Raw genomic sequence first — 26,839 nt, forward strand, 5'->3', positions numbered from 1 at the left:
TCAGCCAGTTTGCCGTGGCATACGGAGCTCCATCGCAGTCTTTAACACTGGTAGCATGCCGTGACAGCGTGGACGTGAACCGTAGGTGCAGTTGACGGACTTTGAGCGAGGGCGTATAGTGGGCATGCGGGAGGCCGGGTGGACGTACCGCCGAATTGCTCAACACGTGGGGCGTGAGGTCTCCACAGTACATCGATGTTGTCGCCAGTGGTCGGCGGAAGGTGCACGTGCCCGTCGACCTGGGACCGGACCGCAGCGACGCACGGATGCACGCCAAGACCGTAGGATCCTACGCAGTGCCGTAGGGGACCGCACCGCCACTTCCCAGCAAATTAGGGACACTGTTGCTCCTGGGGTATCGGCGAGGACCATTCGCAACCGTCTCCATGAAGCTGGGCTACGGTCCCGCACACCGTTAGGCCGTCTTCCGCTCACGCCCCAACATCGTGCAGCCCGCCTCCAGTGGTGTCGCGACAGGCGTGAATGGAGGGACGAATGGAGACGTGTCGTCTTCAGCGATGAGAGTCGCTTCTGCCTTGGTGCCAATGATGGTCGTATGCGTGTTTGGCGCCGTGCAGGTGAGCGCCACAATCAGGACTGCATACGACCGAGGCACACAGGGCCAACACCCGGCATCATGGTGTGGGGAGCGATCTCCTACACTGGCCGTACACCACTGGTGATCGTCGAGGGGACACTGAATAGTGCACGGTACATCCAAACCGTCATCGAACCCATCGTTCTACCATTCCTAGACCGGGAAGGGAACTTGCTGTTCCAACAGGACAATGCACGTCCGCATGTATCCCGTGCCACCCAACGTGCTCTAGAAGGTGTAGGTCAACTACCCTGGCCAGCAAGATCTCCGGATCTGTCCCCCGTTGAGCATGTTTGGGACTGGATGAAGCGTCGTCTCACGCGGTCTGCACGTCCAGCACGAACGCTGGTCCAACTGAGGTGCCAGGTGGAAATGGCATGGCAAGCCGTTCCACAGGACTACATCCAGCATCTCTACGATCGTCTCCATGGGAGAATAGCAGCCTGCATTGCTGCAAAAGGTGGATATACACTGTACTAGTGCCGACATTGTGCATGCTCTGTTGCCTGTGTCTATGTGCCTGTGGTTCTGTCAGTGTGATCATGTGATGTATCTGACCCCAGGAATGTGTCAATAAAGTTTCCCCTCCCTGGGACAATGAATTCACGGTGTTCTTATTTCAATTTCCAGGAGTGTATTATTTCAAAGTTTTAGTAAGAACTGCATATTGTTAGGTTACACTTGATATCATAAAATATCAAGCTGTAGTGGAAAAAATTCTAAACATACATTACTGGCACTATTCTTAACTTGGGCTCATTTGAAGTATAACCAATTTTTAAAATATGTTTGGTGCTTGCATTATTACAGGTGTTTGGAAGTAATAGAGAATATGAAGACGTCTCCTGAGGGTATAGCAGGCTATAGTGGTGCATTAGCAGCTGTTCTAGGTAGCGTGAGATTATCACCACTTGGAGTCCCTCACACAAAAGGAAAGGTAAAGTGCAGAATTTGCTAAAGCTTTGAAGTTACAGTTCATTTGTGGAATTTATTAGAAATGAAACAGACTCAACCATAACATTTATTGAATATTTGTCTCTGGAAATCACAAGTAACACATGATAGCATTTTAGTTTTTATTTTGTGTGTCATATGTATTTGATACGAACATTTTGTTTGTACTGATCAATATTAAAATGTAAGTTTCTAAAACAGTATAACCCAGTGGTTGTCAAACTGTTCAGCCCGTGGTTCACAACTGTATGTTAAAACAATGCACATGTAACAACCAAGAGCTGACTCCACAAAAGTTAACTGATGTTAATATCTTCTTAAGAGTGTACTTTTCCAGCTCAGTAACAAACAAAAATACAACTTGTATCCATTATGATATGGAACACTGCAAGTATGATGAACAAGATTTCCAGAAATTATTACAACCATTTTTATTGTCCATAATGGAAAATAAAAATTGAAGAATAAAACAAAGGTCAGCTGGTTGCAGTAATTTCTGGAAATCTTTAAACGTAAATACTTTAAGAAACAGTAATAGTTTAAAATGTGCTTGATTTTAATTGACGTCGATGGATTTGACCATGAACATTGGTCGTGTACCTCAGGGGTAGAGGGGTAAGAAGCATGGCCACTGTGGGGTTAGAGGATGTAAGAGGGGGAATATTTTATTGTTTGCCTTCCAATACTGTCAACAGACAGGTGTGCTCAACTTGTATTGATCAGCTGCTACAGTATAAATTTTGACATGAAAGTAACATTGATTGCTGAATGTGCATTTCAGAGATGTCATCTTCAAATGCTACAGAAATGTGCCACAAGGAATATGAAATTAAATTAAGGCCGTTGTAGAAAAACACAATGAATAGAAGAAAATTTACATTGAAAGCATTTGGTAAACGTTTCTAATTGTGTCTCATATTGAATATATGGCATCATATGTTGATACCACCCAACCAGCGTCAAAGTTGGCAACAGAGTTGCAAGTTTCCATCAGATGCTGACAGCGGTTGTGAGGTATCCAGCAGACTTAATGATGCTCGCCTGCTGTGCCACACCTCCAGCGGCTCTGTGCGAGTGCTCTCTGCCACAGCAGTATAGAACAGCTGGCGGCAACCAGACACCCCACGCTTGCTCGGAGCCCCTTCGCTATGTGATGCTGTACGGATGCTGTATATTTGCGGCTCCGACACCATCATTCGTGCTTAGTTCGAAGAGCCTCATCCCTGTTGACAGTGAGAGCAGGACTCTGTTTCTTGTTGCATATTTTGTAATGCATCTCCATACACTTGGTGAAATACAAGTTAAGTTCTGTTTACTATGTTAGCTTATTCACTAATCATTTCTACTCCTGTCCAGCTTTCCTATGACGACAGTTGCCGCACCACTCTGTAGCCCACCACTCCATACCATTGTGTATGGAGTCGTACTCAACAGAATAATAGATTTAAATATAAGTAGAATCACTGTTATTAATCAATCATCCACTTGTGCAGACAACACAAAAACATTTTGTCAGGCAACTACAGTGTCATTACTTTGGGGTGCTGAGGATGGCAGAAATCTGAAACAGAGAACAGTCAAAATGAAGTATTCCGAATGGTGTCGACTTTTAACAGTCATTATGTGGGGGCCGGAGCCAGCTTATTGCACCCTTCCTATAATTAGTCTGTTAGGGGATTGTAATATACTAATTCGTAAAGGTTACCATTTAATAATAAAACCAGTACATATGCGGCCCGAGGTGCCACCCCACAATGTCAGTATAGGCCCCTGAGCAAATAAAGTTTGACGACCCCAAACTCATTCACTTATGCTGTATGTAGTTGATGGCATTTTTGCCTCAGGAATAAGTGACTTCATTGTTTGATTGCAGGTGATTTTTAATACAGCTGAAGAATTACTGCGCAGTGCAAGTCAAAACAGCCGGCTTTCATTGAACCGGACACAAGCTGGGTGGTTGCTAATTGGTGCTATAATGACACTAGGTAAATACTCAATGACACAGTCTTATTTTATTTATTTTAAAACAAGATTGTTGCATGACATGGTGTTGCAGGAGTTCCTGTCGTTAGGGGATTGTTGCCACGTATGCTGTTACTTTGGAGAAACTCTTTCCCTCGCTCAAACAAGGAACTGGATTCTGAGAAGGCAAGGGGAGATGCTTTCACATGGCAAGTAAGTATTGCTTTGACATTTCTTACAGGTGACAGGATACACAAAATGAATTTCACTGTAATCTCTCAACTATAATATTGAAAAAGTGTTTAATTAAATTCTATTAGTGGGTACAGTGTAATTACTTACACCATTCATGTCACTTATGATGTCTTGTGCGTCCTTTGTTTCAAACAGTTTGCTGAACCTAAGAAAGGAAATTTTCCCCCTTCCCTTCGGAAGTTCATGAGTACCTTAACGTTGCCACTGTTTGGGATGCTATGTACAACATTCCATGCTATCTTAAAAGAACTTCATCACATTTTCATGTTACAGGAAATCTGCAGTCAGAGGAGGAGATTTTCATCTCCCACATGTTGCACGAAGCATTTTGAATAGTACAGGAAACTGTTGAATGTTAGCTTGGAGGTCAGTTAGTCAACTTATGGCATGGAGTGTAGTGGATCAAAATCTCTTTCACAGTAACACATCAGTGGACACAGTCAGTGGCAAACACTGCTGAGAAATTTCTTTTTGAAATTTGCTTTTGGCCGAAACTCGCCAAAGCAGCTTCCTCAGTATTAACTGTTTGTATAAATTTGATGTTCTCGTCCTTTTGCGTGTGACATCAACTATTTCACATACCTGTATTTACCATTTATCCAATGCAGTATTGGCTACATCCTTAATATTTTCATCTGTGGGTGCAGTTTTAGGGTATCTATCATGCAGATAATCTTCAAGGGAAGAATGACCACATGTAAATTCAGCCATCCATTTCTTGATAATTTAAAATAAGCCAGTAGACTACTTACAAACTTTCATAAGCTTTAGATGAAGTTCACTCCATTATAAACCATGAAAAACAAAGACTGAGTCCATGGCATTACAGATCATCCATTTTAATTTAAAACAGTCCTAACATGACTACAGATACTATTCTACAGATAAAAGTAACACTCATTTTACAGCATGTATCAACAAAACTGAAGTAAAATTTCATTGGCATTGCTGCCATATCTGCACCTGGTAAAGAACTTTCATCTTACCATTGTATGAATAGTGAAGGGATAATGGCTTCTCTACAATGGGAGTGGAAAGTGTTTTTGCTTTTGGGAATGATGGTGTTTTTATAATGGAAAACTTACACTTTTAACAATTGGGAATGCTACTTAAGTCATGGGAGTTGTGTGTGAGGGTGTGCTGAGAAGTAATGCCTGTCCATTTTTATTCTGTTCTCAATATCACTTGAGGTGTTACAAATCATGCATATTACTTGGTCGACTTTCCCTCTTTGCTGACGCAAGTTGCAACCCTCTGCTGCTAGAGGGCTCCTAGAGGGCTCCGAATTTTAGTATGTAACATGGAAGTGTGTAACAAAACTATATCAGTGCTTGAGAAACCCTCAGAAAAATGGACGCATGAATTTGAAGAGTTGTTCCTTCAACATGACAATGCCTGACCACACACGAGCACTATGACATCTGCAACAATCTGACACCTTGGGTTCACTGTCATTGATCATCGTACATACAGTCTCGACTTGGCCTCATTCCATTTTCATCTGTTTTCAAAACGTTAAGAATGCCTTCGAGGACTTCACTTTTGATAGTGATAAAGTGGTGCAAGCAGAGGTGAGATTGTGGCTCTGTCAACAAGTCAAACATTCTACAGTAATGGTATCAATAAATTGGTCTCTCATTGTGAGGAATGTTGTTTGTCACCAGGGTGACTATGCTGAGAAATAAATATGTAGCATGAAGGGTAAAGAGAAAGTGTGTTAATAAAGTTCAGTTTATTTAAAAGGCTAGAAGAGTTTTCTCATAAAATTCAGAGGCATCACTTTTTAAGTGCCCTATCGTATTTAGAGTGAAAAGTAGTAACACAACATAATTTCCTGAAGGCATTTTACAGTTTGATGGTGTTATGGAATTAGAAAACTGTGCTTATTAATAGGGTATTCATGCCCTTTTGTTAATTCATTTAGGTGACACTTGAAGGCCGTGCTGGTGCACTTTCAGCAATGCACAGTTTTCTGCAGAACTGTTCTGAGTTAGTCAATGATGATATCATCAGGCGTTTGCTAACACCTGTTGAATCAGCTCTTGTCATGCTGACAAAGTAAGTACCATTGTTATTTTAGTTTAATTATGGTAGCAAAAGTAGTCCAAGATGTTAATTTGCCTTGCCTTCATTCCGTGCAGTTTGACACAGATTTTGAGAAGCTATTCTCAGCACCTTAAAGCTCCTGCAGCGATGGTTCGACTACGATTGTATGAGACACTTTCTATGCTGCCTCCACATACCTTTGAAGGTAAGAAAACCAACTCCTTACTACAAAAATAAATCTCTTGAGAATTTTTTAGAACAGCCCGATCACTTTTTAAAAACTTGTGATTCATATTTTGTTTTCTTACTACCCTGTTTATAATGTATTTTTTTTTATGTATGTGACTGTGTTCTTTTACTTAATTCCTTTTAACAATTATTAGCTGTTGAAACTGCTGCTTGTGTGTTGTCACATTGTATTCATTTGTGTCCGTGGGGCACAGCAAGGGTAAACATTGTTCGTTACCTTGCACATCTGGAACTATTAATAACTATTTACTTTATTTTTTCTTGGGCTTCATAGGAGCAAGGTACAATAGCAAATGAATCAAGAACAGTGACTTATAAACAGCAAATTCAGTAGCATTTAATTGGTAAAGGGACAAACTTAAATCAGTATTGGTGCTACCATCTGAAATGGAATGTCATTTTCTGTGCAGTTGTATTGCCATGTTGTTTATGTTGTTGGACTAATAAATCAGATAAACAGGAAAAATACGCTATTTCTTTAAGTGAAGATAATTGTGTATAGAACCAGAAGGATTGTTTATGTAACCTGCCTTACACACACACACACACACACACACACACACACACACACACACACACACACCAAAGAGCCTAGACATTATGGCCGGTCGGAGTGGCCGAGTGGTTTTAGGCGCTTCAGTCTGGAACCACGCGACCGCTATGGTCGCAGGTTCGAATCCTGCCTCGTGCATGGATGTGTGTGATGTCCTTAGGTTAGTTAGGTTTAAATAGTTCTAAGTTCTAGGGGACTGATGACCTCAGATGTTAAGTATCATAGTGCCCAGAGCCATTTGAATCTAGACATTATGACAACTGTAAGCTGCGAGATTGAATGCCACCTGCTGGTATTGCAGGCATGTGACGTGGTAAGGAAATGCAAGTGGAGCTGAGGTAAATGGGGAATCATTCTAGTGATGATTTGGGCTGCTACTGGGGCTTCCACACAGAATGTGGAGGTCAGAGGCTTGCCCACTCTGTAAAGCAGGATAGGTAGAGATCTGTGGCAGATATAATGGCAGAGAACTGTGCTGGTGCAGTTGCAAGTGCTCAGGAGTGCACAGTTCAACACATGTTATTGAACTTGAGGCTTCACAGCAGATGATCTATACATGTTCCCCTGTCGACCCAACATCATCATCAGTTATGATTGCAGTGGGCACAGGACCATTGGGATTGGACTGTGTATCAATGAAAATATGTTGCCTGTTGGATGAATTAAGTTTCTTGCTACACCAGATCAGTCATCGTGTCCTGGTACGCAATCATCTGGTGAATGGCTGCTCGATATGTGCACAGTGCTATAGATGCAGTTCATTGGGGGATAGTAGTGTCCTATTGGGCACATTCACCTGGGCTTCTATGGGACCTGTAGCAGTAATCTAAGGCCCATGACAACTGTGGACTGTGTGAACATTACTATGAACTAACTGCATTCCTTCGTACTTGATGTCTTCCCCTATGGTGATGGCATCTCCCAGCAGATAACTGTCTGTGCTACAAGGCCATAATCATCCTATAGTGGTTTGAGGAGCATGATAGTGAACTCACATTAAAGTCTTAGCCACTGGATTCTTCTGATCTGAATTTGGTGGAACACATCTGGGACACTATCGGGCACCAGCTCTGCACCCACCAACCACTGGCCAGTGATTTATAGGATTTGCATGAACTGTACGGAAACATCTGATGCTACATACCTCCAGAAACCTACCGAGGACTTGTCAAATCCCTGCCAGACAGAATCGCTGCTGTATTGCATTCCGAAGGTGGACTGACACACTATTAAGGATCTAGCCATAATGTTTTGACTAACCTGTGCGAGTTGGTATGTCAAGAAATTTCATCATTGGCTGATGTTTTATGTTTCTTGTGTTTTTTTTCTGTTTCTGTATCAGACTATGTGAGATATTTTGTCACCGTGTTGGTCTCCTGAATGTCTTTTTGTGTTTGTAAATTATAATTTTCTCATGGTTTACAGAGACCATAGGTAGATTCTGTGCTGTGCCAGATGCAGTGTATGGTGAATGCTTAGACAGTTACTGACATGTAATCAAACTTATGAATTTCAATATAGTAAAGTGGATAGTATCAGAAAATACAAATAAATGACAAATGGTTGGCTAAAAGTGAGTGATGTGTGAAAGTGAAATATTAAAGAATTAAGAAAACGTGATACAGGAAGCAGAATTTACCTTTTATTGTGATTTCAGTCCAAAGTCTAGTTTGATACAGCTCTCCCTGCTACTCCATCGTATTCAGGTCTCTCTACCTCTACATAATTACTATAACCAATGTCCTTCTAAACTTGCTTACTGGAATCGAGCCTTGGTTCTCCCTCTACTGTTTTTACACCCCCTCTCCTACACATGTTTCTTCTGTTGATGCCTCAGAATGTGTCCTATTAATTGAGCCTTTCTTTTAATCAAGTTGTGCCATAAATTTATTTTCTCCTCATTCACTTAGGTACCTCTTCATTGATTATTGAATCTACCCATCAGATAATCATTCTTCTGTAGCACCATATATCAAAAGCTTCTCTCTCTTCTAGTCTGAAGCCTTTATCCTCTGCATTTCACATGTGTACAAGACAGCACTATAGGAAAATGCCTTCAAGAATGACTTCCTAACACGGAAATATTTATTCAGTGTTAACCAATTTGTTTTGCTCAAACATTTTTCTTGGTACTATCAGTTTACATTTTATGTCATCTCTGTTTCAGTAAACATCAGTTATTTTACAGCCCAAGTAGCAAAACATATATATAAACTGTTGGCCTAAAAAATTACCAGTTCATGACACTAACGTGGGTGTGCCAACTGTAAAAATTGTTAGTTTGCCTATACAGGTCATTCCAAAGGATCTAAATATGCTAAACCTCATGTTAGTAAATTGTCGAAGTGTCTGTAGCAAGGTCCCTGAGTTACTCTATGAAAGAAACAGTAGCAATGCCAATATTGTATTAGGTCCTGAAAGCTGGTTGAAACCAGACATAAATAGCAGTGAAATTTTGAACTTGGATTGGACAGTGTTTAGGAAGGATAGGACTGATGCTATGGGGGGTGGTGTGTTCATTGCAGTTAAAAGCTGTTTAAACACAGTTGAGATTGATACTGGGTCGGACTGTGAAGTAGTCTGGATAAAGCTGTCAATCAGACAATGATTGACCATTGTATTAGGATATTGTTATAGACCAACAGTATCCACAACAAACATCGCAGAACGTTTCAGGGAAAGTCTTGAGTACACAGGAAATAAATATCCAAATTATCTGTTAGTTATAGGTGGAGACGTTAATCTGGCATCCGTTGACTGGGAAAATTACACATTTATCACATGGGGCAGAAGCAAAGACTTGTGTGAAGTTATTATAGGAGTGCTCTCAACATACAATCTTGAGCAATTGGTTAGAAAACCAACTCAAGATGGGAACATGCTAGATATCTTGGTGACAAACAGACCTGATCTTTTGGAGGAAGTTAATCTAGAAGTAGGTATTAGCAACCATAACGTCATTGTGGCTTCTATGTCAGTGCAAAAAAAAAAGACAAAGAAACAGCGTAGTTTTCTTGTTTGGGAAAGCAAATAAAAGTGTCATTAATGAGTATCTTCTTAGTCAGCTCCAAGTATTCACTGCAGGACACAAAGATATTGAGCATCTTTGGTCGGAATTTAAAGGTATTGTCCACCATGTGCTAGAGAAGTATGCACCTAGCAAAAATATAGGGGAAGGAAAGGATCCACCTTTGTACAAAAACATATTAGGAAGTTGCTGAGAAAGCAGAGAATTTTGCACAGTTGTTTTAAACATAGTCACTGCCCCGCTGACAAACAGAAATTATGCGAAATGAAAGCATCTGTCAAAAGGTCAATGAGTGATTCTTTTAACGAATTTGAAAGCAGTATTTTATCTGCAGATTCTAAAAATAACCCCAAAAAATTTTGGTTGTATGTAAAATCTATGAATGCAACAAATAATTCAATACCTCCTCTTGCTGACAGTATAGGTAATGTAACCGATGATGATAAACAGAAGGCCAAAATTCTAAACCTAGCTTTCAAAAACTTGTTTATGGTAGAAGACTGCAGCACCATTCCCCCTTTCAAGTATCGAACAGACGCAAGGATGGCTGACATAGTGTTTAGTGTATCTGGGATTGTAAAACAGTTAAGATCCTTAGATGCCAGGAAGGCATCTGGCCCAGATGGTGTCCCCGTAAGATTATATGTTGACTATGCTACAAATATAGCACAATTCTTATCCATCATCTATCAGAGATCATTGTAACAGTGGAAAGTTCCATGGGACTGGAAGAAGGCCCAGGTCATAGCAATCTATAAAAAGGATAGAAAATCGGATGCACATAATTACCGGCCAATTTCACTGACATCGATTTGTTGTAGAATCATGGAACATATTTTGTTCAGACATAATGACCTTTCCAGACTCTGAGAAGCTCATCTGCAGAAACCAGCACAGTTTTAGGAAACAGCAGTCATGCGAGACACAGCTGGCCCTCTTTGTGCATGATATACAGTAGGCTGTAGATACCGTCTCCCAGGTTGATGCCATATTTCTCGACTTTCGAAAGGCATTCGACTCGGTTCCGCACTGTCGCTTGCTCCAAAAAGTGCACGCTTACGGTCAGTCCAATGACAGATGCAGTTGGATAGAAAGTTTTGCAACAGACAGAGAGCAGTATGTCATCCTGAATGGGGCGACCTCAACAGAAACAAGTGTAACTTCAGGTGTGCCCCAGGGCAATGTAATAGGTCCACTGCTTTTTACGATTTACATAAACGATGTGGTCAATGGTATTGACAGTGGCATTAGACTGTTTGCTGATGATGCTGTAGTCTACAGGAAAGTAGTATCACACGAAAGTTGTGAACGAATCAATGAGTATTTGCAAGAAATAAATGCGTAGTGTAATGACTGGCAGTTATCTCTCAATATTAGTAAGTGTAACCTACTGTGTATAACAAGATGAAAATCCCCATTAATGTACTAGTGCAAAATAAATGCCCAGTATTTTGAAGTGGTAACATCCGTCAAGTATCTAGGTGTGACTATTCGAAATGATCTGAAATGGAATGATTGGATTACACAAGTAATGGGCAAGGTGAAGTCTAGATTGCGGTTTATCGGTAGAATCGTGAAGCGATGCAGTCCTTCAACAAAGGAAATTGCTTACAATATGTTCGTTCATCCAGTATTATTGTTTGTCTGTATGGGGCCCTTACCAGTTGGGTCTGATTCAAGAGATTGAGAAGGTCCAAAGAAGAGTAACAAGATTTGTGACTGGTACATTTAGCCATCGCGAGAGTGTTACAAATCTCATAGACAGTTTGAAGTGGGACACACTTGCAGATACACGACACGCTAAATGGAAGGGGCTGCTCACTAAATTCCAAAATCCAATCTTCGCTGAGGATGTAGAGCATATACGAGGGTCAGTCAAAAAGTAATGCCTCCTATTTTTTTTCTACGTTTAATTGTCAGGAAATTTAAATGCAATTACATAGGTTGAAAACCACAACATTGAGGATCATTTTGTCATTTTTCAATGTAATCTCCGCCCATCTCTACAGTTTTGGTCCATCTTTGAACAAGGGCATGTATCCCAGCACGGTAAAAATCACAGCTCTGCTTCCTAAGCCATTGACGCACGGATGTTTTGACGGCCTCCTCATCTTCAAAATGAATCCCACGATGAGCTTCTTTTAGTGGCCCGAACAGATGGAAGTCTGATGGTGCCAGGTCAGGGCTGTATGGGGGAGGAGGCAAAACTTCCCATCCAATTTTGACAATCTCGTCAGAGGTGTGACGACTGGTGTGTGGTCTTGCATTGTCATGCAAAAGAAGAACATCTGCCATTGATTTTGTTGGGCGAACTCGCTGAAGACGTGCTTTAAGTTTTTTGAGGGTTGTGACGTATTGAACAGAATTTATTGTGCATCCCTGCTCCAAAAAATCAACCAGAATCACACCCTCTGTATCCCAGAAAACTGTTTCCATAACTTTCCCTGCCGATCGCACAGTTTTGAATTTTTTCTCCCTCGGCGAGCTTGTGTGACGCCACTCCATTGACTGCCTCTTTGATTCGGGTTCAAAAAAATGCACCCATGTTCCGTCCCCGGTCACAATTTTTTTCAGAAACTCATCTCCCTCCAAACGGAAGCGCTGCAAGTGTTGGGAGGATATTGTTTTCCTTGCCTCTTTATTCTGATCGGTTAACATTCTTGGAACCCACCGTGCACAAACTTTTGAGTACCCCAATTGTTTAATAATCGTGATCACACTGCCTTTACTAAGAGAAATAATGCGACACACTTCATCTGCAGTCACCCGACGGTCACCACGAATGATGTCATCAACTTGCTGAATGTTGTGTGGAGTCACTGCACTCACCGGCCTGCCGCTCCGCTTTTCGTCAGTCAACGGTGTTTGCCCTTCAGCTTCCTTACAACGACGAACCCATCGTCTAACAGTGCTGACATCCACTGTCACAACACCATACACCTTCTTCAGTCTTTCATGAATGCGTATGGGCGTTTCACCTTCTGCATTCAAGAATTCAATCACACAACGCTGTCTCAAACGAACATCGATGTCGGCCATCTTACAAACTTCTGCTGTGCTGCCACCTGTTGACACAGAAAGTTACTACTGCAGTGGATTGCAGAAGAAGGTTTGAGGAATGGCGCCAAATTCAAATTTTTCACTTAACTTAATTTCTTTAAGTAGAAAAAAAATGGGAGGCATTACTTTTTGACCGACCCTCGTATTATTACGACCGACTTTCAAATTGCAGAATGATCACCATTCAAAGATAAGGGAAATTAGAGCTCGTACTGAGGCATTCAGACGATCGTTTTTCCCTCTCGCGATCTGCGAATGGAACAGAGGGGGAAGGGGGGGGGGGGGGGAAATAAATATGACTTCGGCGCAAATTGTGCCTTCCGCCACACACCTCTTGGTGGCTAGCGGAGTATATATGTAGATGTAGATGTAGATTTTGTAATTTGATTTCCTCAGCATTGCCTGATGTAATTAGACTTCGTTTCATTGCCCTTGTTTTGGTTTTGTTCATGTTCGTTTTATACCTTCCTTTCAAGACAATGTCCATTCTGTTCAACTGTTCTTCCAAGTCCTTTGCTGCCTCTGACAGAATTACAATGTCATTGGCAAATGTCAAAGTTTTTATTTCTTCTCTTTGAACTTTAATTCCCTCTCCAGATATTTCCTTGCTTGCTCATTGTACAGACTGAGTAACATGGGGATGGACTACAGCCCTGCCATGCTCCCTTCTCAACTACTGCTTCCCTTTCATATCCTTCAACTCTCATAACTCGAGTCTGGTTTCTGGAGAGGTTGTTAATAACCTTTTGCTCACTGTATTGTGTCCATACTATCTTCATAATTTCAAAAAGTGTATTCCAATCAACATTGTCAAAACCTTTCTCTAAATCTTCAGATGCTATACATGGAGGTTTGCCTTTCTTTAATGTATCATCTGTTGTGACTGGAATTGGACAAGACTGGGAATGACTCGACAATCTGCAGAGATTGGCTAACTGGATGGCTTGCTGAGGGCATTGAAGTGAGTCACCTGAGAGTAAAGGTGGAAAAAAGACAAACAGCAGAGATGGCAGAGTGGATAACAAACCCAGCAAGAGCGTTCTCGCTTCCCGCGCCCGCGTTCCCGGGTTCGATTCCCGTCAGGGTCAGGTATTTTCCCTGCCTCGTGATGACTGGGTGTTGTGTGACGTTCTTAGGTTAGTTAGGTTTAAGTAGTTCTAAGTTTTAGGGGACTGATGACCATAGCTGTTAAGTCCCATAGTGCTCAGAGCCATTTGAACCATTTGAAACCCAGCAAGTAGACCAAGATCAAAATCCTAAGACGTAGTGAACCCAGAACCAAAACAACAATGTGTAATGAGATCAATACCAGAGCTCAGTGAAATCATGACTGACTGTGTGAGCTGCTGCACTAAGAGCTTTAAATGATATCTGAGAGTGCTGATAGGCTGGCAAAATAAGCATGATTCTGGACCCATCACTCTACTGCTAACAGCAGTGCTCACAGATTTTAGCAGTGCTGCCTAGTGGCTGTCATTGAAATCTCTGACTTCCAGCAGGCTTTCCAACTTGCAGGGCCGGGGTGACATGTCTTCTAAGATAGCTGTAGGGTTAGTATTCCAGTGGGGTTTTCCACATTTCTCCAGAATCCAACTGGATCTTCCCAGAAGTTAGCCTCTTCCAACTTTCCTACTCTTCTATAAATAATTTGTGTCAGCATTTTGCAACTAAACAAATAGTTCAGTAATGTGTACATCTGTCAGCACCTGCCTTGTTTGCCGGCCGCGGTGGTCTCGCGGTTCTAGGCGCGCAGTCAGGAACCGTGCGACTGTTACGGTCGCAGGTTCGAATCCTGCCTCGGGCATGGATGTGTGTGATGTCCTTAGGTTAGTTAGGTTTAAGTAGTTCTAAGTTCTAGGGGACTGATAACCACAGCAGTTGAGTCCCATAGTGCTCAGAGCCATTTGAACCATTTTTGAACCTGCCTTGTTTGGCATTGGAATTATTACATTGTTTATGAAGTCTGAGTTTATTTTGCATGCCTTGCACACCAGATGGAATAGTTTTGTCTTGGCTGGTTCTCCCAAAGATCTCAATAATGCTGAGTGCTGAGGGCATGTCATCTACTCCAAGAGCTTTGTTTCGGTGAGGTGTTCCAGTGTGCAGTCAGATTTTTCTTGCAGTATCATATCTATCATCTCTTATTCATCTACTTCCTCCTCCTTTTCTTTAATATTGTCTTCAAGTTCATATCCCTTAGGTAGCCCTTCTGTATAGTGTATATTATCCACCTTTCAGATTTCCCCATCTTTTATTAGAACTGACTTACCACCTGAACTCTTGATATTCGTACAGCTGCTGCTCTTTTTTCTGAAGGTCTCCCTAATTTTCATATAGGTGACATACGTCTTTCCCCTAATCATGCTTGCTCTTGCAATCTTGTGTTTGTCCTATCCCTTGCTTACTTTGCCATTTTGCCCTTCCCGGCAATCTCATCCTTCAGCTCTCTGTATTTCCCGTCATCTGTTTTGTTTGCTGCACTGTTATATTTCCTCCTTCTGGTGATCAAATTCAGTATATCCTGTTATACAAGGGTCTCTACTGGGCTTTGTCATTTTGTGTATTTTATCCTGCACTGCTGTCACTCTTTCATCTATCAGAGCTAGCCATTCATCTTCTGTTGTATTCTTGTCCCCCATTTTCATTCAGTCATTGTCAGATGCTTTCTTTGAAACTCTCAGAAGCCTGTGGTTCTTTAAATTTACTCAGGTCCCACATTCTTAATTTCCCACATTTTTGCAAGTTCTTCAGACCTACAGTTCATAACCAGTAAGTTATGGTCATAGTCTACATCTGTTCCTGGAAATGTTTAGCAGTTTAAAATCTGTAGTTGAAACCTTCTCTTACTATGTTATAATCTACCTGTCTGGTGTCTCCAGGTCTCCTCCATGTATATAACATTCTTTCATGATTCTTAAACCAAGTGTTAGCAATGACTGAATTGTGATCTGTACAAAATTCTACCAAGCTGTTTCCATTTTCATTCCTTTCCCCCAATCCATCTTCTGTTACTATTTTTCCTTCTCTTCCTTTTCCTACTATCAAATTCCAGTCCCTCATCACAATTAAATTTTCATCTCCCTCAATGATCTAAGTAGTTTCTTTTATCTCATCATACATACTGTCATCTGAAAATGAGGTAGGCATTTAAACTTCTGCTACTGTGGCAAGTTTTGGCTTTGTGTTGGGCTTCATTACAGCAGTGCATTCACTAGGTTGTTCATAGTAGCTCACCTACATTCCTATATTCTTATTCATTATTACACCTACTCTTGTGTTACCCCTATTTGATTTATTGTTAATAATGCTGTACTCACCCGACCAAGAATCCTATTTTTGCTGCCATAACACTTCATGTATTTCTTATATGTCTAACATCAATCTACTCATGTGCATTTTTAAACTCTGTAACCTACCCACCAGATTAAGGGAGCTAACATTCCATGCTCTGACTCATAAAGCACCAGATTTGTTTTTCCCGATGTCACCATTCTCCTGAGTGGTCCCTGCCTCGAAATCCAAATTGAGGACTTTTTTACCTCCAAAATATTTTACCCAAGATTGTGATAGAACCATCATTAAACTATAAAAAAGAGCTACATGCTCTCAGGAAATATAAGTCTGGAGTTTCCTCCTGTTTTTAGCCATTCACAGTACCAACCTACCAGAATGTGTTGGATAATGTTACAAGACCACATCAGTCCATGATCCAGGCTGTTGCCCCCGCAACTAATGAAAAGTATTCTGCTCATCTCCAGGAACCATTTGTTAGTCTTTTCTTCCTGAAGATATGATTTCCTTGTACTTACGTCTACTGTATAGGTATGTGTATCACTGAAGCATGCAAGCCACTGCACCTGGACAATATCCATGGGTCATGGGGGAGACCTAAAGACAAAAAAATATAATATATTATTACCACAAACTTGTTCATGTAGTAGCCTGTAAGTCTGGGAAGGGAATTGGGCATGGAACTGATCAAGGGGTTGGGTTAATTGACTTTTATCCGGTATGCTGGCCTGCCTAGCTATGGTTTTCTCTGTGTTCCAGTGACTGCTAAGCTGATGTCCCATATTGGCTGGAGAAGGGCACCACACGATTAGTTAAAACATGCAAAAATGCAGAACAAGGGTTTTCTCAATGTAGAGATAGGGGGGGGGGGGGGCCAACATGGTATTTCTCTCCTTTAAAGTTGTGTCATTAGAAAGGGTGTTTCATATTAGAAACAAGTGTCTGGCAAATTATGCACATTGAGTAAAGTCCCATCATGTGTGTGGGGGGGTTATATCAGGTAGGAATATATATTATTGTGCATTGCTGTAGTTGGTATGTAGTTGATATAATTTATGTTCTTACTTTAGTTAAGACTGCCCTGATAGCCATTTTCTAAACATTTTACTCATGTTTGTGTCCTCCTACTGGCTGTGATATTCTATGTACAGTATATGCCTTCATGGATGTTACTTCATGGAATCACCCTGAATTACTGTTGCTTCTTTTTCTTCAACAGGTTCTTACACACACTTGCTTCGTATGCTTGTGGCAGAATTCACACTCACAGAAAATCCTGCAAATACAACTACCTCTCAGTTGCGTGCAGTGTGTCATGCAGATGACTCAGTAATATTAGGAACATGGCTTCAGGAAACAGATCATCAAACAATTGAAGATCAGGTTAGTTCAAGTGTTACTGTTAATACTCATTATCAATATGGCTCTCTTAAGGCTGCATTACTGTGTTCTTCTTCATTTTTATGTTGTTCTTCATTAGCCACAGTCAATCAGAAATGACATTATAGGCTTTGAAACTGAAGTTGGCACTATTTAAATTTTGTCAATGCAGTGCAGCCAGATATACATACAGATGACTGTACAGTGCAGGTTTGTTCAGAAAATGCTTGTGTAGTTTTCTACTTTGACAGCAACAATGGAATCATGTTCTATTGCAGAAGGAAAGGGGTGTGTTTTTATCAGAAAACATTTTATATTACCAATTTTTTTGCCAGTGCTTCATTTCCCACTTTTTTCGCTTTGTGATAGATGGCGCTGTAATAGTCACAAACATATGGCTCACAATTTTAGACGAACAGTTGGTAACAGGTAGGTTTTTTAAATTAAAATACAGAATGTAGGTACGTTTGAACATTTTATTTTGGTTGTTGCAATGTGATACATGTGCCTTTGTGAACTTAACATTTCTGCGAAGGCATGCTGTTACAGCGTGATTACCTGCAAATACCACATTAATGCAATAAATGCTTAAAATGATGTCCGTCAACTTCAATGCATTTGGCAATACATGTAACGACATTCCTCTCAACAGCGAGTAGTTCGCAATCCGTAATGTTCCCACAAGCATTGACAATGCGCTGACGCATGTTGTCAGGCGTTGTTGGTGGGTCATGATAGCAAATATCCTTCAACTTTCCCCACAGAAAAAAATCTGGGGATGTCATATCCGGTGAACGTGCGGGCCGTGGTATGGCACTTCGATGACCAATCCACCTGTCGTGAAATATGCTATTCAATACTGCTTCAACCCCACGTTGTGCCGGACATCCATCATGTTGGAAGTACATCGCCATTCTGTCATGCAGTGAAACACCTTGTAGTAACATCGGTAGATTATTACGTAGGAAATCAGCATACATTGCACCATTTAGATTCCCATTGATAAAATGGGGGCCAATTATCCTTGGAATGCATGCTCACAGAAGACCAGTTTGGCTTTAGAAGAGGGAGAGGTACGCGAGAAGCCATTATGGCCCTAAGGCTCATAATAGATAAAAGTATTGGAAAAAGGAAAGGACACCTACATAGCATTTGTTGACCTCGAAAAGGCCTTTGATAAGGTTGAATGGAAAAAACTATTCCAGATATTGAGGGAAACTGGAGCTAAGTACAAGGACAGGAGAACGATATGGAACATATACAAAGAAGAGGTGGCAATAGTGAGATGTGGGGAACATCAACAACAAGCAAAAATTAAACAGGGTGTGAGACAGGGATGTGCACTCTCCCCTGTCCTCTTTAATATGTACATACAGAAAGCAATGGACGAGGTCAGAGAAAAGTTAGGACAACTAAAGGAATCAGGATCCAGGGAAAAATAGTTGATATACTGCGTTTTGCGGATGACATTGCTGTACTAGCGGAAAATGAGGAAGAATTACAAGTAGTGTTGGAGGAAATGGAAAACACTCTTGCTACACGGTACAACATGAAAATTAATAAGTCAAAAACAAAAATCTTAGTTGCAAGCAAACAAAATAATCAAGCAATTACGAATATAAGGCTGAATGGAGAGAAGCTGAAAGAAATACAAGACTTTGTCTACTTGGGAAGCAGAATAACATCAGATGGTCGTAGTAGGAAAGATGTAATAAGTAGAATAAATCAGGCAAAGACTGCATTCTATAAAAGGAAAGGACTCCTCACATCAAATATGATAAGTCTGTCGTTAAGGAAGCGGTTAATAAAGACCTTTGTTGGGAGTGTGCTTCTCTACGGCAGCGAAACCTGGACACTTGGAGAGGACGAAAGAAGAAGGATTGAAGGATTCGAAATGTGGTGTCTGCGAAGGATGTTAAAAATTCCATGGACGGCCAGGATGACAAATGAAGTCCTGCAGAGAGCAGTTCTTTGGAAGACGGTCAAGAAGAGGAGAGATATATGGATGGGACACATTCTGAGACATGAAAGTCTTCTCCACACTATAACGGAAGGCCTTGTGGAGGGCAAAAGGGCAAGAGGCAGACCTAGAAGAAAGTACATAAGCCAGATAATGCAGAACCTAGGATGCGGAAGTTTCACAGAATTGAAGAGGCTGGCCGACAATCGCACTGAATGGAGAGCTGCTGCAAATCAATCTTAGGATTGGCAACTTAAGAAGAAGAAGAATTATCCTTCCTCCCATAATGCCGCACCATACATTAACCCACCAAGGTCGCTAATTTTCCACTTGTTGCAGCCATTGTGGATTTTCCATTGCCCAATAGTACATATTATGCCGGTTTACATTACTGCTGTTGGTGAGTGACGCTTCGCCGCTAAATAGAACACGTGCAAAAAATCTGTCATCGTCCCGTAATTTCTCTTGTGCCCAATGGCAGAACTGCACACGACGTTCAAAGTATGCAATTCCTGGTGCATAGGAATATGGTACAGATGCAATTGATGTTGATGTAGCATTCTCAACACTGACCTTTTTGAGATTCCCGATTCTCATGCAATTTGTCTGCTACTGATGTGCGGATTAGCTGCGACAGCAGCTAACACCTACTTGGCCATCATCATTTGTTGCAGGTCATAATTGACATTTCACATGTGGCTGAACACTTCTTGTTTCCTTAAATAATTTAATTATCCAGCGAATGGTCCGGACACTTGGATGATGTCATCCAGGATACCGAGTAGCGTACATAGCACACGCCCATTGGGCATTTTGATCACAATAGCCGTACATAAACACAATATCGAGCTTTTCCGCAGTTGGTAAACAGTCCATTTTAACACGGGTAGTGTATCATGAAGCAAATACCGTCCGCAGTGGCGGAATGTTACGTGATACCACGTACTTATAAGTTTGTGACTATTACAGCGCCATCTATCACAAAGCGAAAAAAGTGGTCCAACTAAAACATTCATATTTCTTTACGCACTACACAAATATGTAATAAAAAATGGGGGTTCCTATTTTAAAAAACGCAGTTGATATCCATTTGACCTATGGCAGCGTCATCTAGCGGGCCAACCATAGCACCATCTGGTTTCCCCCGTCAAGCTAGAAGAGGTTCGTTCTTTGTAGTTTTTTCGTTTGATGCTTATTTCGTGAGATATTTGGCCTGGTCACTTTCAATGGACCACCCTGTATATATAAAAAAAACCAGCACTAAGAATATCATGGTTAGACAAATACAAGCCAAGTGGGTTCTAAATATTTTCTTCAAAAGGGTTTGGTTTGTGGCTCTGTTTAAATCAGCAACTGGCACGCCAAGATAAACCATCCACCCAGCATGATTCCGTGGTTGAAACTGGCACAGTCTATTACTATTCATATCATCCACCCAGCATGATTCCGTGGTTGAAACTGGCACAGTCTATTACTATTCATATCATGCATCACCATCATCATCCAGTTTGCTATTAATTGTTTTCAAATTCAATTTTCCTTTTGATGCATTTGTATTATTCACGTTCAAGACACTCCTCTCAGAACTGGGGATGCCAAAGTATTTTAGAACATTTGAATTGTTAAGATGGCTTCTGCAAGATAACTACCAATAAATCATCACCGGGCATTGTCAATGTTTCCATGCGTAGATTTAGTGGTACTACAGAACACATCTGATGGTGGTATAACTTTTCATAGGACAAGTTTAAGGGACCGATGACTGTAGCAGTCTGGTCCCTTTAATCCCACAAACCAACCAACCATAGGACAAGTTTAATTGAATAATCATTTGGGTATAGCCTAATCAACATTCTGTTCATAGTTGCATGATGATATTTTACAGGCAGTCACTTGAAAATATTTTAAATTTGTACACATGAAAAAATATAGCAAACTCTCAATTATGTATGTTAATTCAGACTTGATACTGGAAGGCTAACCAAAAGGTGTACTTAATGCAAAATACACATATTTTTACTACAAACTGCTATTTATGGCGTTCAGAAAATACACTACATGTCACAGTTCAAAACTCATTCTATTATTACACATTAATTGTCATAAACTGGCATCTTATTAAAAAAATTACACTTAAATCACATGATATTTCAGTTCACTTGCTTACAGCCCACTTTCAAGAAGAAATCATACTATTCCATTTTATGCTTCTGTTTCTCATTCACATGTTTCATTACGTTGGTTCTCATTTCCCAGAGTGTCAAAATATCAGTATAGTCAGCTGAATTTTGTCCTGCATACTCTAATAACAGCTAAATGCATTGTTCACTATATCTTTATCACTTAGCTGCTCATATCCTGGTTCATAGGCATGGCTACGTAACCATTCGCAGATGTTTTCATTATCTACATCTTCACAAACAGAGTTTGTTCCAAACAAAAATATTCATTCTAATGATGACAGAACACTTTAGGCTTAATTTCTTTTTTTTTTTTTTTGAAAATCAACAAACTATGCATGGATAATACCCATCCAGATTGTCAGGGACTTTGTACATACAAAATATAGCTATTGTGTTCCATTTCTCTGCCTTTGTTTCCCTCTTTGCACTCATCTCAGACTGATGCCAAACATTTGTTTGCTGCATTTATAATAAAGTGTTCTTGTTCTCTGAATACTTTCCTGAAACTTCAGAGTGATTTGCAAAAGATACAATGTTAATGGAATGTTCAGTAGGGTTGTGGTGGATGCCATGAAAATTAGTATATGATGTCTGCAGAGGATTCTCTGAAAGTAGCGAAGAAAGTGAGATGGCATTGGAAAAAGTGGTTTGCTGAATGGTTAACAACAAGGCAGACATGGAAAGAGTGAAGGCACTCGATAATTATAACTAATCCATGGCTCTATAAGTTGAATGTCTTTAAAAGATGTGATAGAAACAACAGCTTTTATCTCATAGTTTGAGTTAAGATTTCTTGTTCAGTGTTTATTCTTCTTCAGCTGTATTGTTTGTCGGGCTAATGTAACACTTCACAAATAAAACAATATTTCGTGTCAGTCTCAGATTTATTCTGTACACCATACTCTGATGATTGCACTACTGGCAGCTATCTTTACAGAAAGTAATAGTATTCCCATGAAGTGTGTACAAAATGAGTCACACTGTGTGTGTTACAAAAATTTAGTACTTGCTGCATTCTATTTTAATTCACTGCCTCTGTCTGCTACTACACGTTCAGTACAACATATTTGAAGAAATGTGGTACTGCAGTTTAAACTTACTTTGGTCGAAGGTTATCATGTGATCTAAACAGAGTTCATTCTGAATAATTGTCCAGTAATAATAAGTGTCAGATCTTATTTATTCTTGCTTTGTGAGTTGTCTTAACTAGAAGCTGTGATAACCGTGCAGTTAAATAATGTGGAAAATACTGAAACTGAGGAAGGAAATCTTTCAATATTTAAAGCTTGTTGTTGTTGTTGTTGTTGTGTGGTGGAAGGAAGTAATGTCTTAAATGAACAGTATAACAGCACAATTTGAGAGAGAGTATTGCAAGAACTGGGTATGTAATGTCAATCTTGGCAGAATATATGCAGTAAATACATTATTCACAAGGTACTTGAAACATATAAGCATACATTTTGTATAGAAACATCAGTGTCAGAAAGTGGATGTTGACATATGAGTGAATTATAAAAATAACACAGTCTTATTGTAGATGAAACAAAGACAGCAGGAAATTATATGTACAGCTTATGTTTGTCAGTATCATTCATCAGGTGGCAACATTCATTGTGCTGTATATTACCTTTACTGGAGCTTTATTTTCTATGTACTGCCCGTAAAATATGATTAAATTTCATTTTATATGGACACTTCAATTGTTGCTATGAATTATACATAGTAATGAAATTTTTTGTAAATTATAGTGTGACTAATCAACTAAAAGTGACCTGAAAATCTGTTCAGTGGACACACTTCAAACATGATGTATTTTCAGATTTTAAATAAGTTTAATGAGCTTTCTGTTGAGTATGATGGTGAATCACTGAGTCAGACCACTAAAGTGAATGCTCTTCAGTGTCTACATGCATGATTTCTGATATACTGCAGCTTTTCTTCCATTTCTCCACTAGTCCAACATAGATGTGCTACACATCTTTGTAATAAACCATTTCAGAAGAAATCCATCTGTTTTGCAGGAAACAGTTTTTTGTCCTTTAATGTCATCACAATCATATAAAATGAGTATCAGGTTTGTGTTGTTAAAGGACTGTGACAGTAACAATCACGCAAAACTTCAACATAGTGAACATTAACATCTTTCATATCATAACCAATGCACACTTATACTCACATATGGAAATGGATTGTACTGAGTTAAAGAAGCTATTACAGAAGCAGTTCATTGTAGTTACTCTTGAGTGTTGTTGGTTATTGCCTTATGGATTATGTCTTACAGATTTGAGTCACAGGATGATTTCATCTTTATATATCTGAACTGTGGACAGATAGTTAAGCAAGAGGGGTATCAATTAATGTACTGTGTATTTTCATTTAATGTTTAGATGGAGCCTAATCGAAGGACTGATGGGGACCATGTGAGTATTTACTTGACACTGTCTTATTTTGCTTGCCTTTTAGCATGAGTTTTAGCAAAGCTGATACACATGGAATGTTGCAGCAAATTGTTGGCTGTTATTAATTTATGTTGGCTAATTACAAGCTAATGAGCACTTGAGTCCTTCCTGTATTGAATAAATCTATAGGAAAAAGGCTTTAAAGGTGTTTACATTGTATAAGTGTTAAATTCTTAGCTAAATCCATTACCTGTTAGTGTGAAGGCACTTAGTTGGTATCACCAGTTCCTCTATAAATCTTAGATTTGATTATTTTTATCACCAAAGTCGTAAACATGAATTAAAGACCTTGGCTGCAAACATTGGTAAGAGAAAGTTGGGTGTTTTGAGAAATTGCACAGTAAATTTTCAGTAAAATATTTTAAATAAGATATTTCAAGTATATGCAATGTGATTTTTTTTGTTTTATTCAGATAAATAACTGTTTTCAAATATATTCACATCAACAACATATTTTTAAAATGGTAAATTCTGCCATAAAAATATTCTTACTAATTCATCAATGGGTACTTAACATTTTTTATCTGTTAACTGGGTGCACTTAACATGTGTTAGCACTGACTTACCACAGTTTACTTGCTGGGTTAATTAATGAAATATTATCGTGAAACCTCTCAAAAATACAAATTTAAAAGGTTGAAATTGTTTAGTTTTTGATATTAAGATCTGCATTAACAATTTTTGCAATAAAAAGCATAACAACTTCAAAAACTGATTTATGATTCAGCACAATACAAAATGAATTTTAGTAATCACCTTACCACATTTAAATTCACATAAAATATGGTAAGGGACACCACATTGTTTACTTGCTTAAATAAATGTTCACATTTACCTGATGAGCAAATACTTTTGAAGTGCATTTGGGAACATATTAAGGATTGTTATTTGAGTTATAGTCATCCACATTATTGTCAAATTCATAAAAATTGCCCCTGAAAAGCATTTCCCTGGCATGAACACTGCATGCGTTAGTAATACCGGCAGCTATGTTCCTGGCACTTACCACTGTTTACATGCACACAGCCTGATAAAGTTGCCATTAGCAAGATCTGAAATTAGAGATACAGCTGCCATTTCTCAGTTTATTGTGGAACTATCATCAACTAATAGGAATAAAGTACATCACTTACTTGTTTTGTAGGCAAGAGCTCTGTTTCTCATCAACTGTCCTTTACCATTGTTTACAGCCAAAGTCTTCCGTTAATTTCTGATTGTTTAGTTATGATCAACATTGCATTATTTTATTTGGGGGAGGGGGAGGGGGTGCTGAAGTACTAGGACATACAGGCGGTTCCTAGGGCTCAGGCCCCCTTTTTTGGCTAAAATGCTTATTCCTTACACCAATGAAATGTTGGAATTATTGAAATCTGCATGGCACTACACTTGGTCCTGAGAAATAATCCTTATCAATCCGTTCACCTACAATAATGGGTACAACCTTCACCAAATTTCTGTCTCTAATGATACAGTATCTAGTGTTACACGATAATGACATTACAAGCAGCCTATTTATTTATTTATTTATTTATTTATTCACCATGGATCATCTTATAATGATATAGGGTTTTTCATCACAATACAATGAAATAAATAGTTCAAAAATATATGTACACATAGAATGTACATGTATGCCTTAAGAGGATGGGACAGGTGGTTGACTGTGGCCTTGATTGAGGAACCATCCTAGTATTTGCCGGAAGTGGCATAGGATGGCCAGACAAAGCAAGCACCATCCTCCCAAATGTGAGGTTATCATCTTAACAACTGCACTGCCTCATTTGGTTAGACCCTATTGTACATAGTTCTTTGATATAAAACAGTTTTACTCTTCATCGCTGCACACTTCAAGGACACCCACTGAGGAATCCAGAACCACGAACTTGCTACTGTACCCATTTCGCTAACTCCAATCCATTCTGAAAACTGACTGTTCGTATCCTTCCATCGGTTCATCTGAAAAACTAAGTCAACAACCCCCCTCATGATGAGTGAGATGTTGAACCTGCAAGAATAATAAGACATTTCTATCATGCACCCAGGATCTTGGCACATGGTTTTCTGGCAAAAGCATTCCACTATTTTGATGTGACAAGGTGATTTAGTAATCCCATTTCATTATTAACCACTACTCTGAATCCTCTAAGTAATCTTTGATTGTGTTGAATGCATTACTTCAAAAGAACTTTTTAGCTGTCTTTTTTAAACAGATGTATTTTAGTAACCTTTTATCTCCTTTGGCAATGTATTACACAAGGGCATGTTGAAAAGTAATGCATGAAATTTTTTTTATGTGATAACACTGAAAGCTTTTTAAATAAACCAAATGTTATTAACAGTCTTTATCTTTATTCTTCATGCCTACATATTTGCAGCCCTCTGCCACCAAAGGGCTCCGATTTGTAGTGTGGAACATGGCGGTGTGTAAGTGAACTATGTCTGTGCGTGAGAAACAGTGTATTGTAATTCAGTTTCGAATTTGTAGAGTTCAGCGACACTTGGAGCATCCTCTCATTCTGCATGCAATACCAGACCACACATAAGCGCTGCAATATCTGCAACAATCAGACGCCGTGGGTCCTGTGTCATTGATCTTCCTCAATACAGTCCCACCTTGACCCTCCCTGATTTCCATGTGTATCCAAAACTTGAAGGTCACCATCATGGACTTAACTTTAATAGTGATGAAGTGGTGCAAACAGAGGTGAGGTCGTGGCTCTGTCAACAGATTCATTCTACAGTTACAGTATCAACAAGCTAGTCTCTCATTGGGAGAACATTGCCAGGGTGGCTGTGTTGAGAAATAAATATGCGCAGATGAAGAATAAAGATGTAGAATGTTAATAACGTTTGTTTTATTT

The 26,839-nt window shown here is 39.7% G+C and overlaps 1 protein-coding gene across 1 annotated transcript in view; it reads left to right on the forward strand.

Moving 5' to 3' along the window:
- Window positions 1–26,839, forward strand: part of LOC126248228 (HEAT repeat-containing protein 5B) — a 250,516-nt gene that overhangs the window by 112,749 nt on the left and 110,928 nt on the right. The window contains exons 11-17 of the mRNA XM_049949054.1: window positions 1,409–1,535; window positions 3,426–3,537; window positions 3,609–3,727; window positions 5,694–5,827; window positions 5,911–6,020; window positions 17,216–17,379; window positions 23,907–23,939. Coding sequence (XP_049805011.1) covers window positions 1,409–1,535; window positions 3,426–3,537; window positions 3,609–3,727; window positions 5,694–5,827; window positions 5,911–6,020; window positions 17,216–17,379; window positions 23,907–23,939 — 799 coding nt within the window. The remainder of the gene's footprint in view (window positions 1–1,408; window positions 1,536–3,425; window positions 3,538–3,608; window positions 3,728–5,693; window positions 5,828–5,910; window positions 6,021–17,215; window positions 17,380–23,906; window positions 23,940–26,839) is intronic.

This window comes from Schistocerca nitens, chromosome 3, assembly GCF_023898315.1.
Source record: "Schistocerca nitens isolate TAMUIC-IGC-003100 chromosome 3, iqSchNite1.1, whole genome shotgun sequence".
Classification (NCBI taxonomy): Eukaryota; Metazoa; Arthropoda; class Insecta; order Orthoptera; family Acrididae; genus Schistocerca; species Schistocerca nitens.